The sequence below is a fragment of the Artemia sp. Qi Xiang Cuo genome, chromosome 8 (assembly GCF_049724085.1).
Source record: "Artemia sp. Qi Xiang Cuo chromosome 8, ASM4972408v1, whole genome shotgun sequence".
Taxonomy (NCBI): Eukaryota; Metazoa; Arthropoda; class Branchiopoda; order Anostraca; family Artemiidae; genus Artemia; species Artemia sp. Qi Xiang Cuo.
This window is the reverse complement of record NC_142801.1, coordinates 23,248,959-23,267,432: the sequence shown is the minus strand read 5'-3', so window position 1 is coordinate 23,267,432 and position 18,474 is coordinate 23,248,959. Positions and strand designations below refer to the sequence as shown.

Here is an 18,474-nt window from a genome sequence, read left to right as displayed (position 1 = left end):
TCGTAGCATTGCTCAGGACTGTCAGTTGTTTCATAGGAGACCATATCCTAGCTATAAAAATTTTTTTTCAGCTCTGAAAACCAAAGAAAATTGGAATAACCCAAAGAAATAAACTAAAAAGGGTCTAAAAAAAACGAATTTTTTTCTTTTTGAATGTCAGACACTTAAATAAGTTGAAATAAAATTAATTGTTCCATAAAAAGCTCGTGAAAACTAAAGTGAATAAAAGTAAACTCTTTCTGAAGTCCAAGCTTCCGGTATTTTTGCTAGTAACCCTCCTTGTGATTCTAGCTTTTTACATCTTTTAAAACTTAGTAAACTCTTTTTCAGAAAATTAATTCATGCATCCTCTACGTTGTTAAATGTAAACTCTCCATTTTCATATCCAACTATTCTTGGACGTAAAATACATACCCCACTCATCTCCTTATAAAACCGCCTTGGGCTTTTTCTACAGAATTATATAGTTGAAAACTGCACTCTCTCTACTGCGATCAAGAAGAAAGTCCCATTGGCTTACCTGACAAGTATGTGTCCAATAAGAGAGTCATGCATACTCCTGCCATTTACCGGTTGCACATAAATTAAACATGATCATCTATAGTAATTGGTAGATCGGTCGTTTCTGTTTTATGTCAACCATGTACAACTCTAAGTTAATCTCCCGATTGAAATTGAATTTATCAATTCTTAAAAAAATCAATCGTCTAATACCCGTTGATTTTGAATTGAAGTTATCAAGTATCATCCCTGACGGTAAATGCACCATTAGAAGAAATCATTATTTAAAAAGCTCGGTTTTCTTTTCTAGCATATAGAAATGTTGTCCATCAGATTAGGCCTGCCTACATCTTTTAGGTATTGTCTATTTTTTTGCTATTAGAGATAGCCTAAATTTTAAGGCTAAGTTTTGAAAGAAAACAGAGTGTTAATAGCCCATAGCTGGTGAAGGTAGGCTAGGCTATATTTAGCCTAATTCATTGTAGCAAGTGTAGTCAAATTTTATAGGCTAAAGTTGGCTGCGTTTTTGTATTGCAGTAAGAAAAGTATTGCAATTATGAATTTAACATTGTACAGGAACTGTGAGACATTTTTTACTTCTGGTTTCACTTTAGCATGCTTTTAAAGCAGGGGGTCAATCCAGGATTTTTGTTAGGGGAGGAGGTGCAAAATAGGGGTAAATATTTAGCAAATCATATTATTGAGTTACAACTAAATCAAATATACCACTCAATGCCCTTTTTAATGCTCTTTACAAATATAATAATCATTTTTGTCAGAAATGAATTTGGTAAATTTCTACCAAATCATATTATTGACTTACAAATAAAGTGGATATACCACTTGATGCCTTTTTTATGCTCTTTCCAAATATAATAATTAGGAAATGTTAATTCCTAATTATTGTATATATTTTTGGAAATACTCTTTCCAAAAATGTAACATTTTTGACAGAAATGAATTTTACCCCCACCCATATATATACCAATTCAGGATAGCCTATATATTTGCACATTAGGAGAGGGGAGGGGGCAGATTTTATTTATGATGTAAATGGGAGGTAAGTTTAAACTTTACCCCCACCCCCTAATGTGCAAATATACACCCTGAATTGGTATATAGCCTATAGGGGTGGGGGTAAAATTCATTTCCTACAAAAATGATTATTCTATTTGTAAAGAGCATAGAAAAGGGGTAAAATTCTACTTTAGCTACTTTTGACTATCTCAGAAAGGGGTTTGGTTAGGAAAATGAAACTTTCAGGGATGGGTACACAGGCTAAAGTATGTCCTGGGAAGGTATTTTGAAGTACCTACCTCCACTACTTCCCCCTCTAGAGGGCCCTGACCTTTGATGACCTTTAAAAATCTGTGAGTTATAGAAGTGAAACCTTGCAAAATAGATCTTCTGCTTAAATGAAGTAGCCTAGGTTACAACAAAATTGTTTTCAGCTTCACAACTTTGCTCAATCCCAATTTATAAGGTTTCAAAGATATGCAAATACATTTCCTAAATTCTGGAAATAAAACATTGATATGCCTTAAAATTCTGCTCAAATAACTGAAATTGCATTTTCAGAGCAAAAGCTAGAGAAAAGGAAACTGATAACTGAAAATTAAGGTAAAATGTTGTTTTAAAATGTAGAGGGAGAAGGAGTGGAGGTAGGTACTCCAAATTAACTTCCCAGGACATTCTTTGGCCTGTAGACCCATGCCTGAAAGTTTCATTTTCATAACCTAAACCCCTTCCAAGATAGCCAAAAGTAGCTAAAGTAGAATTTTACCAAAAAAGGCATCAAGTGGTAGGGTAAAAGACCTCTTTTTGGGAAAGACCACTTTTCTTTGGCATTTTGGAAAAATAGCAATGGGTCTTTGGACTGCCCCTTTTTTACTACAGTATGACACAATGCAAGTGTAGACCCAATCATCTCTCACTAGAGCCAGCCCATTGGGAGTAATTTGTCATCATAAATCCAATGTGTGGTCTTTGTTTTGACAAGCAAGTGAAATGAAAAAAATATGTATTTAATATTTGGGATTTACATAACAAAAATAAAGAAATAAAACCTATAATTTCAGAATCAGAAGACTATCAGCTTTTTATTAATATTTGCATAATACTGAAACACTAAACTTATATTTACATTAAAACTGGATAATTGGTATTTACTAAAAGAGTTCTTTCTTGATAAGTCAAAAAACTAATCATTTTCAGTGAATGATCTTCAATAATTTTAATAAAAACCATGTTGCTGCATAGCTTGGATTTTTAGCTATTCATTGGCTTATACAAACCTTTCCAACTCTAATTTGATAAGAAGATATGAGGTTTTAAGTTTTACATAATTTTGCTCAATTTGATACTGGTCTTTTACCCTATATTCACTTTAGTTGTAACTCAATAGTAAGATTTGGTAAATACTTACCAAAATAGGTTGATCAAAAAAAATTGGGGGGGGGGCAAAATAGGTTAATCTGAAACTTGTGTTAGGAGCAAGTTTAATTAATGCAAACTTGAGTTAAATAAGTAAATTACATGGTACAAATTTACAATTGTGACTCTTGATAAGGAGAGATGTTTAAAAAACAATTCTTACTTTCAAATATGTATAATGATTCTAGTTAACATATTATCCAAGGGGAGAACCTTTATCTTCAAGTCTTTCCTCTTTTTTCCTTCTTTTTCCAACTGTAAAGAAAAGAAATATCTATTTTTGCATGCTTTCAATGCAATGTGTAAATCTTTTGAAATTGTTGCTATAAATGTGTTTTTTAGATGGTGTTTAACTGGCAAGAATCCCCTTGTTAAGTTCTTTTTTTTTTTAAACAAAATTTAAAAATACAGTTCTAAGACATTGATGAATATTTTAGAACCTATATACTAACAGAGTATACACCCCCCCCCCCTAATGTGCAAATATATAACAAATACTGCATTCTGAATCTAAATATAACCAAATAAACTTTACCTTAACCCCTAAATATATCCAAATCAGGATATATATTTTCACATCATGGGGGTGAGGATAAAATTCATCTGTGATGCAAATAATGGGTATATTTAGACTGAAAATGCAATTTTGGGTATATATTTGCCCACTAGGGGGGTGTGGGTATATATTCTGTTAATATATAGGTTCTAAGATGTTCAGCAATGTCTTAGAACTGTATTTTAAAATTTGGTTTAAAAAAACAGAACTTAAAATGGGGATTGAACATATCTATAAAAACAAACTTAGAGCAACAATTTCAAAACATTTACAAAATATGTTCAAAGTATGGCAAAAATTTATATTTTTTTTTTTTAAATCGGAAAAAGAAGAAAAAACGAGGAAAGATTTGAGGATAAAGGTTCTTCCCTTGGATAATATGTTAACTAGGATCATTATACATATTTTAAAGTAAGAATTGTTTTCTTAACATGTCTCCTTATCAAGAGTCACAATTGTAAATTTTTTACCAATTACACTACTTTAGACTACACTAGGGGAGGGGGTGCATGCCCCCTCACCCACCCCACCCCCTGGATCTGCCACTGTTTTAAAGACAGACCAAGACTGAGATAGGCTACCACCAGATGGCTAATAGAAAATAGGACAGTTTATATATAGAGAAAAAAAAAAACAGGTAAATTTCTAGGTGACCCTATAGTTTAGCCAGGATGAAAGTGAAAACATCACTTGATGCCTTTTTTATGCTCTTTCATAATTCAATAATTGCTTCTTGGGCTAGTTATATCTTGAGCCCTTAAAGGGGCCCCAAAGGTATTTCATTTTTGTAACCACACAAAGAAGATATAACCTAACCTGCAAAATTACATGATTTTCAATTCAAACCCATTTTCCTACTGTTTCAAGTTTTTCAAATGCTGTTGACAAAAATAATGCTGAGTTTTGTTATTCAAAACTTTGCTGTCAAGAATTCAGGGTATGTATTAGAACATTAGGGGGGGGGGGGGGTAAAGTTCATGTTAGTTGTTTAAATTAGCTAACTAGTTGGCTATTAATATCCTAGTTATACATACTTTATTTTAAAAAAGCCAGCTAGTCAGCTATCAATAAAGTTTCTGATACAGTTGTGAAATTAGCTAACTAGTTGGCTATTAAGATCCCAGGTAGCCTATATATAAGCTTTAGGTGACAGATTATTGTAGCACAATGGGGAAAGAGCCAGAGTGTTTTCTTGCACTTTTGTTGTAACTGCCATAGCAGCTTAAAGGGCAAGTAAAATTGTGGTACTTGTTTAGTAACCAATAAACATGCACAAAGTGAAGTTTTGTTAATGCTAATGAAATAAAACAAAATAGGATAAAAATATTATAGTTTATGAACATAATTGGGCTATATATTTGCACATTAGGGGGGTTGGGGGTAAAGTGTAGCATATATTAAATACATAACCTAACCTAGGTTCCTTTTTTTTTTGCCCCTTTAACCCCAGAAAACTAAAGTTGAAATAGTTTCCACAGAGTGAGCAACACCTCACTAGTCAGTGGAAACCTGGTTTTGAATAGCATCTTTGAAATTCAATATGCATTTGTTTTTGTGTGTTTATTGGTTACTAATCAAGTACCAAAAATGTTGTATCCATTTTTTGTTTGTTCTTTTGACCTAGTAAATTTTGCCCAAAAGAACAAAAATTCTGCCAACAGGTATCCCACATTAGTGGCTTTAAACTGGTGTTTATTTTGTTTTCATATCCACCATACCTTCAGCTTGACATAATTTTTTTTTTGTCAAAACAGCTATCCCTGTAACCATTATGTAGCCTACTGGGATGAGTAGACTTTGTGTAGACAAATGGCTGCGCAAGATCTTCTTAGTCTGATAAAGACTTGACCACAAGCAGCCTGCAATCCCTTCTATAAAATAATATTGTATGTCTTAGTTCTATTAATCAAGTTTGTTGCAAGGTTGGTTCTTAATGCCTGTAATCAACAATATCAATAATAGTAAATTAATTGGCAATAGACTAAGAGATAGATAAATTCTAAAAGTATAGTTAACAATTAATTTAATTAGTATTAAGAACAACCACATAATTATAAAAGGTTAACATAAATCATTAAGAATTGAAGTTGAAGAGTTAACTTCAAGTTTATTAAAATTAACAGATTATTATAACTAATCTGTTTGTTCTGTTAACCTAGATTAGGATAATTCTCTGCTTCTTTAGATGTTTATGTCTAGCGTCTTATGTTTTTTTTATAGGCTTAATAAGCTAGATGCCATTCAGAAATATCCTACCATTTGAGATATATATTACCCTAAGTCATGCTTGCTACCAATATGAATTTAGTTTACTCAAGTCACTTATGCCAAAGCTGTGGTCCTATTGGGTGAGCCTTGGTTTGGTCTCCTAATCCTTGTTAGGATTGACATTGAAGCTGTCAATAGTTGGTGAACTCACAGTCACCTCTCCACCCTGACTCACAGTCACCATTCTACTGGCTTTTTATACAGTTGGAGAAAAATCTTCTTTTTTTTTCTTGCATTGCCACTTTTGCAGGAGAGCTTTGCTGGATGACCTCTTTTTCTTGATGACTTGCTTTTAGAATAGAACAACTTTTAGGTCAGTATCATGTCACTTCTTTGTTGGTGGTATGTTAAAGTTTGTTTGTTGAGTTTCTACAGTTAGCATGGATAGTTGCTATTTTTCAACCTCTTTATGCATTTTGTTATCCATTGCTAGACAGATTTGACAGCCTTTTGGTCTATTTTATTAATTGGAATGGTGATGCACATTTATGGTACTAATCTTGGTCTCACTGGGCTCTTGTAGATATGCACGTCTAGGTAAAGATGAAAGATTTTGGAAATTTTTGTTTGGAGTTGGGCTGAGGCTTTCCAAAGCTTAGTGAAGCTTATTAACCTCTGACTATGTAAATTTTAATGATAATTTTAGATGGACAAATTAATAGTAGGCTAGAAAGAAGAAAATATATTAAAAATTATATAGAAAATTTGAGATTTTGAGGGGTACTGATATAAAGCATTGTGACCCTCCTTGTTTACTTTCTTCTTTTTTCATTGGGCATATCAAATATCTGACAGGGGTAGCAAAACATATCAAATGCAGAAAGCACCATATACTGGTTGAAAAAAAAAAACAAGAAATCACACATTAGGACAGTAGAAAGTAACCCTAGTTGGAATAATGTTTTAACATTATTGATTTTGTTATCCATTGCTAGACAGATTTGACAGCCTTCTGGTCTGTTTTATTAATTGGAATTGTGATGCACATTTATGGTACTAATCTTGATCTCACTGGGCTCTTGTAGATATGCATGTCTAGGTAAAGATAAAGGATTTTGAAATTTTTTGTTGGGAGTTGGACTGAGGCTTCCCAAAGCTTAATGAAGCTTATTAACCTCTGTGACTGCGTAAATTTTAATGATAATTTCAGATGGTCAAGCTGGGATCACTCTCAAAAACAAGTCTTTTAGTAGGGAATGCCTCTCTAGCCCTGCTATGACTGGACTGGTAAGCAGGACACTAGCAGATAAATGCAGTTAAAATCAATTTTTGAGCACTTATTCCTAGGCGTGTATTTGAATTTTTTGAAGAGGCAGAGCATAAAAATGAACTTGACAAATTAATAGTAGGCTAGATAGAAGAAAATATAGAAAAAAATTATATAGAAAATTTGAGATTCTGAGTGGTACTGGTATAAGGCATTGTGACCCTCCTTGTGTACTTTCTTCTTTTTTCAGTGGGCATATCAACTATCTGACAGGGGTAGCAAAACATATCAAATGCAGAAAGCATCATATGCTGGTACAAAAAAAAACACAATAAATCACATACTAGGACAGTAGAAAGTAAACCTAGTTGGAATAATGTTTAAAAAGTTGATGATCAAGATTCAAGTTTGGAATTAACCTGTTCCTGAGGGTTATTTATTATATATATATATATATATATATATATATATTTAACTATGCAAAATAGTATAGGTCCAAGTCTAGCTAATATAATTGAATATATTTTGTATTTTTTTTCTCCTACAGAGCCTTTGTAAATGTTGGCTGTGTAACACTGAGAAATAAACATACACTACCAGATCTTCCATATGACTATAATGCTTTGGAGCCAGTTATCAGTGCTGAGATCATGCAACTGCATCATCAAAAACATCACCAGACATACCTGAATGTTCTCAATGAAACAGAAATGAAACTTGCTGAAGCTAAAGATAAAGGTTTGTCTATTTCTTTTTTTCTCCTTTTCCTAGTCAATGACAAAAAAATATATATTAAATGTAGATGCATTAAAATAAAAAAAAGTGTTTTTCTTGTATCATTTTTACACAATTAAGCATAAGCTTGTGTTTGCTATTTGGCCTCACCTGCCTTGACACTGCAAATGAAGCTATGGAAATAATATTAAATTAATTATTCATAGTTGAAACCAAACTGACACCATTTATTTTAATCAAGCAGCTAAAATCATTTGGTGTGAGTATCAACAAATTTTCTGAGCTTTTGCAGCCTATATGTCAAATTCAGTAAGAAATTTTACATTTGGGTTAAGTTTTTTTTGTCTAATCACCTATGGCCTGTTGTGTAACAGTTGTGAGTGCTCTTGGTGTATGTCCAATTTAGTAAGAAATTAAAAAATTTATTGACCTTAAAATAGATTAAGCAATGGTGGCTGCAGTGCAAAAAGTGGGGTAACAAAGTAGCAATGCTACATTGCAGTTTTCAATTTTGTTGGTAGATTTTGTCTGAAAATATCATTTTTTATACATATAAATAATTTTTGCTCAAAGAAAAGCTGTCAAATCACAAGTTGCGGTCTGCCATACAAATAGTGGGGTAGCATAGTAGCAATACTACTTGGCAGTTTTCATGACCTAGAAAAATTTGTTGGCAGATTTTGCCTGAAAATACCAGTGCTCCCACTATCCCTGAATTTTTGGGGATTTCCCTAAAAATCTATCTTCTCAAAAAAAATTGGTTCCCCAAAAATTCCCTTTCATTCACGGTTGCCACCCCTAATGATTTATCACTAGTGACAATCCAACCCTAGTAACTATTGCTTTCACTTAACTTGACATAATATTTTTTACTACTTTCCAAAGTTTTTGTCTCAATTATTTACTACACATCAAAAACCAGACATAGATCATTGAATTACTGACCTTTCGTCCCATGCTAGTAAAAGCATAATGTGTATAAGACTATGCCATTTCATCAGATTCTCTTGTGACTCATGGTAAATAATTTTACTTGAACACATTAGGTTCAGTGCAACTCTGAGCATTGGTGCAAAGAGGGTTATTTTAGACATCTGGACCATGAATTAATTTTTTTTTTTCTTTGCTATTCTGTTTAACAAAGGTCTAAAAACATAAGAGAGTTAGATTAAAAATTATTCTAAAATGAAAAAGGGAAATCATGGCACCTATGCAGAGAGAGGGGGAGGGTATTTCATAATTTGGAAATATTTTCATTATCAAGCTGTAAATTAGATGAACATTACAGACCTTTTTTATGCTCTTTGAAAATATAACCATTATTTACTCAGAAATTAAATGGACCTTTTAAGACCTTTTTCTCTTATTTTCTGCAATTTAGTTTGAGTATTATTTTCTTTTACTCTAGGTTTTAGGCATAATATATTAATCTTAAATACATAATAATTGAATGCATGATAGATTTAAGGGTACTTACGCATTATACTACCAAGACTCAAGTTTATGCTTTGTAAAACTCAAGAACAAACCGGTTTTGTCTGTCTCTATTAAGAAATAATTTTCTTGTGCTCTATGGAGGACAAGTGGCGGGTGACAGAATACATTGGAATTATATAATTTGGCCTATGTTTATACATTAGGGGGTGGGGGTTAAATTAGTTCAGGCTATCACCCCCCCCCCCCAACCTGCAAATATATAGCTCAAATTTGTTTCTTAAGTATTGTATTTTCATCATGTTTTGGTATTTTTTATCAGGATTAACCAAACTTCACTTCTTGAGCGTTGGTGGTATAATACACAAGTACCAATTAGAGGGGTTGATATTTTTGCCAGGAATCTTCACCATATAAAAACTTGTAGAATTTTGCTTCATTTGGTATGTAAAAATTAAGTACTTTTCTTTTTTCCTTGAGAATTTTATTTTGCATCTAACCTGTTATGTTCAAATGTATTCCCCTTCTCCTCCAATTTTAGAGAAATGCTAAAGAATAGATATTCTGCTCAAATTAGGGCATTGGAAATTTTTCTAAATACCTAGGCCTCCCTCCACAACTTCTAATGCTTGAGCAATTTTTAGCCCTGTATGAAGGCTAATTCTGAGAAAAACAATAAAACTAAAAATATTGTGGTAAAATTGGATTTGCCATTAAAAACTCTTCCGAAATACAATCAGCCCCTCCCCTCTGCCCCCTCTTAATGAAACAAAATTAAGCTATAGATTCTGTTCAAATTCAAGGAATAGTTGATTAAAATGGAAGCACTATAGATAGATATATACAGTAGAATCATTCCCTATCTCAACCATAATACAAAGCTGGACCAAGATACAAGTGCTCCAGAGAACGTAAAAATATAAGCAGCGTTCGATTTTTTCACAGGTAGATAAGTCAGATTTCTCTTGAATGCAAAACTTGGCATCACCCTTGTAACACTAAATTTTAAAGAATCTAATTTTAAGTTAATTTCTTCCAATACATATATAAAAATTGGTAATTAGTAGTGTAATGTTATTATTAGATGTTTTTAGAAATTACAAATAGGTTGCAAAGTCTCGAGTTGGTTCCAAGGGCATTTTGAGAGAGTTTCTGTCAAAATATGTTTTCCAGGGTAATATACACTGAATTGTTGATGGATGAGGACATACAAGTATATGGGTGGAGCTTTTATACTCGCCAAGATTGTAGTAGGCAAATATTACTGAGTTGTGATTATACTGTACGGTATTTAATTTATATGCAGTAAACAGAAGCGAACCCAAAACATGATTCATAAAAAATTGTATATTATTGCTGAAAGTAAAAATTTGGTTATTATTTCTAGATGATTTTATTGTAAAGTTTTATATTCCTTTCAGACTTATTTTTTTTTACAAACTGAGTCTTTATTTCTTACTCTGCTACCTGATGTATGCGTTTGAAGATTTATCAAACAGTAATCTCTTCTGAAATATCTCTTCTCTTTTGGAAAAAGAAATGTATCTCTTCTCATGCTGCTGTTTTTTTAAAACTTGTTCAAACTAAAAGCTCCATTGAGTATATTGCTATGTAAAAATTTAATTTTAAGTCGTTGTTATCCTTTGTCCTTGTGGACAAGTTTTTACTTACTCCTCCTGTCTTCAAATGAAAGTGAATATTTGTCCAAATCTTGCACAAATAGCCAAATTCTCTGATAACTGCTTATTCGTCAGTTGAAAGAATCTTAAAAGGGTTGGTAACTATCAAGCTGTACATACAGTTAAAGCAGGTAATGGGAAAGCTGGAACATGGAAGCTTAGTAGCCTAAAACAACCACACTACAATGTAGCAGAAATTCTCTGTTTATTTTGGGGATTAAATTAGGGCAAAACTAATATCACAGCTTCATAATGCATGTGTCTGCGAGGCTGTCAATCAATATTGTTCTCCCAGAAAATAAAATGGGGCTTTTTTATAGTTGTAGCATAGTGGTCAATGAGTATCAAGCATGCAGTTTGGTATGCATTATTTTTTTAATACCAATAGCATTGGAGTGTACAACTCTATCCATAAAGTAACAGCAGTAAGCAATGTACAATATACTTCAGATTTTGAATAATATGCTCCACTGGCAGTATTAGAGTAAATATGATACAGTATTTTTGATAAAATGGTACATATAAAATTATGGAGTACAATATTTATGGCTAGTATATGGCTTGTCACTGAATTAGATTACATTGTTAATTGTGATTCAGAAAACTATTGACATTTCTAATTGCAAGCTATACTAAGTTACATTTGTTACTTTTTTGCAAACTTTACACATAAAAATACTTTTTGCTCAAAGCAAAGCTGTCAAAACACAAGTTATGCTGCTAAAGTTATGGCAGCTATTGTAATTCTGCTACTGGCAGCTTTGGAACCTTTTGTGCACCTGAATGATGGTGTCCTACCATTCTTTAAATAATGGTAGGATCCAATTCAAGCACATAGAACATGAAGTGATGGATCATTTAACCATAAATAATGTTTCTTGTTTTAGTTAAGGAAAGATATCTGTCATCAAAAATGTGTCCTCCATCCTCCCAGCAAAATGCATGTTACTCTTGATCCAGGGAATGACCCTTGAAAATATTGAGCTAGTTGAATACCCAAGATAAAACCTAACTTTTTTTTTCACTGTAGATCTGCCTATAAACAAATGGTAATTTGCATACCCCAGGGGCTATGAGACTTATGACATACCCAAAAGCATATTTATTGAACGATTTGACTATATTGAGAAAAATCCGAATTTTTTGGTCATAGGTCTCATGGTTATGGGGGCCAGGTAACAAAATAGATATGGGAGAGCAGTGGTTGCTCTATGATTACATTTGAACCTTGAAAAAGGCACAAGAACCTTCAGTTCCAAATTAAATGAGCCAAATTCAAAAGTTTCCATCACCACTTTTTCTAAACATGATCAGGAATCAGTAATCTAACAAATAATACATGATGTGGCACATAGTTCTTTGCTAAGTCAATGCTAGAGCCCTGTCTCTGATTATGAAAAGTCAGGTAACTCACTATTGACAAAATAAATACTTACTGTTTTACCTCAAAGCTCCATACTTTCCCATAGAAAAATTTGCCTTGGATCTTATCTTCTGTTGATGTAATCAAATCTTCTCAAACAAAAAGAGATACATTGCATATTTTTTTTTTTCTTAATGGATTTTATTAAATAATTTCTGAGACCACACTGGCTAATCATGATAAAACTAAACAATAATAAAAAAAAAAGAGAAAAACGAGGATTATACAAGCCAGTGAAACATATGAACTAAAATGCAAATATTTCGGTCAAGACCTCCGCTTGACCGTCCTCAGTGCAGGATAATAACATCAAAATTACTAATAAAACTCCATGGATACTATAAAAAAAAAATTTCAAACCTTGAAACGAAGCACAACTAAAATTTGAAGACCCTCTCCATGTAACGGTGAAAGGGTAACTCAAAAAAACAAATACTAAAAACAATAGTAAAAAAAAAGAGAAAAACGAGGATTATACAAGCCAGTGAAACATATGAACTAAAATGCAAATATTTCGGTCAAGACCTCCGCTTGACCGTCCTCAGTGCAGGATAATAACATCAAAATTACTAATAAAACTCCATGGATACTATAAAAAAAATTTCAAACCTTGAAACGAAGCGCAACTAAAATTTGAAAACCCTCTTCACCGTTACATGGAGAGGGTCTTCAAACTTTAGTTGCGTTTCGTTTCAAGGTTTGAAAAAAAAAATTTTATAGTATCCATGGAGTTTTATTAGTAATTTTGATGTTATTATCCTGCACTGAGGACGGTCAAGCGGAGGTCTTGACCGAAATATTTGCATTTTAGTTCATATGTTTCACTGGCTTGTATAATCCTCGTTTTTCTCTTTTTTACTATTGTTTCGATTTTATTAAAGCATGGCCAATTCAGAACAGAGTCATGTAGTAAGGACCTTTGTATTTCTTGCTGCTATAGAAATAACTATGATTAACTGGTAATTTGTTCTTGGTAATTATTTTTTTGGAAAGTCACCTTTTTTGGTTAATTTATGCAACAGATTTTAACTGGTATTTTTTTTTCTTTGTAACTATTTGTTGGAAAGTCACCTTTTTTTGGTTAATTTAAGCAAAATGTACTAGCAGTTTTGAGATTTAAAGCAAAAGCTTATTTTTTCTTTTGATGATGTAAGTTTAATGAGATTGCCAAGGATTTCATATTTTGTATCAGTTGATGCATGTTTAAAAATCAATTTTAAAAAGCCCAAAAATGTCAAAATATCAGAAATACATATGCGATATATGGCAGTCTTGGTGTGTATACTTTGTTGTAACAGGGCAGGCAAATACGAAAGTTGTCATATCCCATAAGCATAAGTAAACTTTGATTCCTCATTTTATAGGAGACTTGGTAACAGAGGTTGCATTGACACCTATCTTGAAATTTAATGGAGGAGGGCATCTGAATCATTCAATTTTCTGGCAAAACCTTTCACCAAATGGAGGTGGAGAGCCTTCAGGTAAAACGTTTTAAGATAATGTTGGTTTGAATTTCGGAGGACTTACCCTGGTCTTTCTGACTGAAAAAAGTGAATTGTTATGACTTACTTAAGTTCTGTCTATCACTGCGGGTGTATTGAGCCATCTTCTCTTTTAAAAATGTGCTGGACATGGTAGCAGTATTCTGATTGTTTTAATACTTGACATAGTACTTGGCAAAGTTCATACGTCTAACATTTATCAATTGTAGGAGGTTAATCTTAGCTGATTTAGATTTTTAGTTTTTAAAAGCTTCTTTGTCATGGCAACGCTGTTGCACTGCCTAAGTAGAGAGCAAAGAGGACTGTGCTTTTTCTAGTTTTTCACCAAGCCACTTTCAATGGAAGGAGCTGTCATAGACACTTTGGAGGGGGACTCATTTGATCAGAAATTTAAAGCTAAAATACTCTTTTTAAGAGTCAAAAGTTATAGGAGGGTAGACAGCCCTTCCCCCTTCCTCTCCCACATCCTTTTTGTGCTGCCCTCCCCTTAAAACACCCAAGCAAAATTTTGAGATAGATATTTTGTTGTGCATGGTTGAAAGGTAAAATAACTAAGCCACTGGGGATGGCTTGACCTCCCCCCCACACAGTCCTTGGGTCAAGGACTGTAAGATATGCAATTTGTCCTTTTTCCCATATTGGATTTACTTTAGGGAAAGGGGGGGGGGTATGTTAGATAAAAAAAAAAAAGGGTAACAGGGTCTCCAAAAAAGGTAACAAGTAAATTTCAAGGGAATTCAAAAGAACTTTCAGGGAATGTTTAGGAGGAGGTTGAACTAAAAACACACAATGTGCATGTAGGTTGTCAAAAGAGTGTCAGCAACAACTCAGGAACATCATAGGGTATTAAGTTAAAACATTCAGGGCATATTGAAAAGGATGTTGAACTAACCAAAGACACTCTGTGCATACCACTACCGCTACTATTACTACTATGCCCAAGGCAACTGTGACTGCGACTACTTGCGCCTCTGACTACAATTAGTTTTATTTCATTGGGAATTTCATTGTTGAGGGCGTTTAACTAAATAAAAAGACAATAAATGAATTGAAGGTTTTCAAAGGGCGTATCTGCAATACCTAAGGAAGGACTAAGTTTATAAAATGCAACTTCTAGGGAATGTTGAGGGAGACGTTGAACTAAGTCAAAAGAAACTATGTTCATCTTGGTTTTCAAGAAGGCGTAGCTTCAATATTGTAGGAATGTGCTGGGGTATTAATTTGAAACTGTCAGGGCATGTTAAGGGGTATGTTGAGCTGAATCGAGAGATACTATATGCATCTAGATCTTCTAAAGGACTTGTATTCAACATTTTAGGAACGGCTAAGAGTCGTAAGTCCGGGCTCTCGGGGCATATTGAAAGGGATATCGAACGAAATTATAAGACAATATGTGCTTTCAAGGTTGTCAAAAGGGTTTATCTGTGATATCCCAGGGAGACCTAAGAGTATTAAGATGAAGATTTTAGGGAATGTTGAGAGGGATGATAGATTTACATTTGTCTATACTTAGAGTTGTAACATAACAGTGATAAGAATAGCCTAACTCTATAGAGGCTCAAAGTTTATGTAGATTTTCAATCAATCTATTTAAATTATATTTCATAAATCCATTCAACCAAAGTTTTAGAGCACAACTATTAGCAAGAATACCAGGAGGACGTCTTTTGCACTTTAATGAGATTAAAATACATTTTAAATGCTTTCTCTTCCAATTTTATATTAAATACAAAATTGAAAATACAACAGAAATATTACCCACAGATAAACCCTTTAGAAAACACAACAGAAATTTGTTTATATGCATTTTTGTTACGATTTTACAAGTCAAACAAACATTTTGAGGGATGAGGGGGGGGGGGGTTCAGACCTCCTAACTTCCTTCTGGATACGGCCTTGGATGGCAGATAAACACAATACAGACAAGTGGCAAATACAAAGAGTGATGGCAAGTAAGAGAAAATCATTCTTAACATAAGTGGCCAGGCCTTTCAGTCTGTTGTCATAGGGAACAGTGTAACAGATTAAGAAACACATTTAAAAATTCATTATCAGACATGATCTAAGATTGGAACAAAAAGAACAGGTTTCAGTAAAGCACAAGTCACGTCGTGGTCTTTGCATGGTATAAGGGGTATTATTTATTGTAATTTCTGTATTTTCTGGGTTTCACTTATTTCTTGGGAGTCATTTATGTTAGTTTTACATTTGAATTAATATCTGACTTTATTTTCGCTTGTATGAGGTTTCGCTTGTATGAGGTTTTGTATGAGGTTTCGCTTGTATGAGGTTTCGCTTGTATGAGGTTTCGCTTGTATGAGGTTTAATGTAGCTCTTTCTTTTTCTTTGAAACGCTTCTTTTTTCAGAGTTTCTTTAAATTTATTTAACAACAATTGATGATTTGTTACATTAAATTATGCGTAACTACTTGGAAACTGCTAGTTTGCTGTAAAAAAAAGTTAATAAGGAGAGAACAAGAAAAAAAATCATGTTTTGTTATGATAAAATACTAACAATTAAAATATATGTTCTGCATTTTGAATAACTATAATTAAGACATGGACAGAAAATCAAAAATTAATATATACATGGAACAGACAGAGTTTGGAGAAACGCTTTGACTGTTGCAAATTGAGGAAATGGCTTATAATTAAGTCGAGTATGCTGTTTTCTGTTAATGGCAAAAATTTAGTATTTCCTTGGAAATCTGCTATTTAAAAAATGCTACAGATTTTTCAATTAAATGATCCAGTTTTCGCTTTTTTTGTGTCAGTTATTAAATTATGCTAGTAACTTATATGCTTGAATGATTTTGAGCTTGAAACGTTCAGTGATGAGGAACATCAATCAATGGAAGTTCAAGAAATGGGTAGCCAAATTTTGAGTGAGTCCTCCCTATCCCCAGAATCTTCTTCATCAGTGAAGTTCTTTTCACCAATGACAGACTCATTGAAGAAATTTTGGGTCTTGTCACTGTGAGATGTTATTTAGCATTACATTTTGCACGATTCTACTAAAAATCTTTCCCCTCCCGTCTGCGTACAGGCGTGCTCAGATTTTTTCCTTGATTTCGCATAAGTCCTTTTGCCTCGCATTCTTTAGTGCAGCCATATGCTACTGAATTAAATTTTTTTCACTTATTTTTGTAGTTTATGAAATGTCGCTCCAGAGCAAATTGTTTATCTTTGTGGAACTCTGATGAATGTATGAGTTTAGATATATTAGTTTCTCTTAACTGCTGTTTTATGGGTTGATCATTTGATATCTTAATGTGTTTTAGTTGTCAAAAAGAATTGGAAGAAAAGACAATTTATGACATTTTATCAATACAAGATTTTCTTCTTCTTCAAATTATTTTTTTTTTTTAACTGCTAAAATTTGTTGACATAGTCGTTTCTATCAACAATCATAAGGACAACCAAATTGGATAAGTTCTGTAAGCAGAACATAACGTCTGCAGTTTGATATATTTTACATTTTCTTGTTATTTCTTCTCTGTGATAGGTCTTTTTCGTTTTTTTTTAACCATACCCACTCCATACTATTTTTTAGGGACAATTTGCTTTTCCTAAAATATTTATCATTGAAAAAAATATGTTTTTAGGTGCACTAGCAGAGCAAATAAAGAGGGACTTCGGCTCTTTTGAAAATTTTAAAACAAAAATGGCAACAACAACCGTTGCCATTCAAGGCTCTGGATGGGGATGGCTTGGATACAATAAGACGACCAAGAGTCTAAACATTGCAGCCTGCGGTAACCAAGATCCTCTTGAACCAACAACTGGTCTTGTACCTCTCTTGGGTATTGATGTCTGGGAGCATGCCTACTACCTTCAGTATAAAAATGTTCGAGCTGACTATGTCAAAAATATGTGGAATATTATCAATTGGAAAGATGTATCTCAACGATTTGAAAAAGTAAATAACGCTTGAAGTCTCCGTTTTGAATGGTGGATTAATTTTGTACCTTACTGCTTGTGATTCTTTTTTGTTTTATGAAGGTTAAATATAGGTTATAGATTTGCAATATGTGTTTATTTTGAACAAACTTCGAGGTGGAAGGCTTTTTTACTCTTTTTTGCGGTATTGTCTTTTTTTGCAACTGGTTGCGAAACTGTAAGTATCTTGACCTGACTGACAGCTACTGTTGAAGCGCAGCTAAAGTAAATTTTATTTATTTAATTAAAAATCTTGTTCAAAACTCAGAGGGTGTACCTCCCACTTTTTCCGGAAATGGGTTTCTGGGAACCCTCTAATATGCCTTTCTCCAATGATTGCATTTAAAATGGTGCAATTTTTTAGAGGAGACAAAACACGTGCTCCCCCCCCCCCCCTTCTGAAAATGCTCAGCCAGTAGAAAAACCTGGTTTTTTGTATCGTTATTTTACCAGTTAATACATTCTTAAACCACACTGGCTATACATGACAAATGAAACTCAGAGAGGAAAGAAACTAACAAAATGAAAAATAAAATCAAAAAGGGTGAAAAAACGAGGATTTTGTCAGCCAGTGGCGAACCATGAAGAAGAAGAAATAAGCAAATATTTCGACAAGGACCTCCGCCAAGTCGTCCTCAGTGCTAAACAAAAAAGAACAAAGAAAAAAAAGGACGACTTGGCGGAGGTCCTTGTTGAAATATTTGCTTATTTCTTCTTCTTCATGGTTCGCCACTGGCTGACAAAATCCTCGTTTTTTCACCCTTTTTGATTTTATTTTTCATTTTGTTAGTTTCTTT

The 18,474-nt window shown here is 33.2% G+C and overlaps 1 protein-coding gene across 1 annotated transcript; it reads left to right on the top strand.

Moving 5' to 3' along the window:
- The first annotated feature begins 722 nt into the window (after positions 1 to 722).
- Sod2 (superoxide dismutase 2) lies at positions 723 to 17,766 on the top strand. The gene is made up of 4 exons (XM_089093309.1): positions 723 to 858; positions 7,513 to 7,703; positions 13,601 to 13,717; positions 17,344 to 17,766. The coding sequence occupies exons 1-4, from the start codon at positions 821 to 823 to the stop codon at positions 17,670 to 17,672; spliced, it is 675 nt and encodes a 224-aa protein (XP_088949435.1). The 5' UTR covers positions 723 to 820; the 3' UTR covers positions 17,673 to 17,766.
- Positions 17,767 to 18,474: the final 708 nt, after the last annotated feature.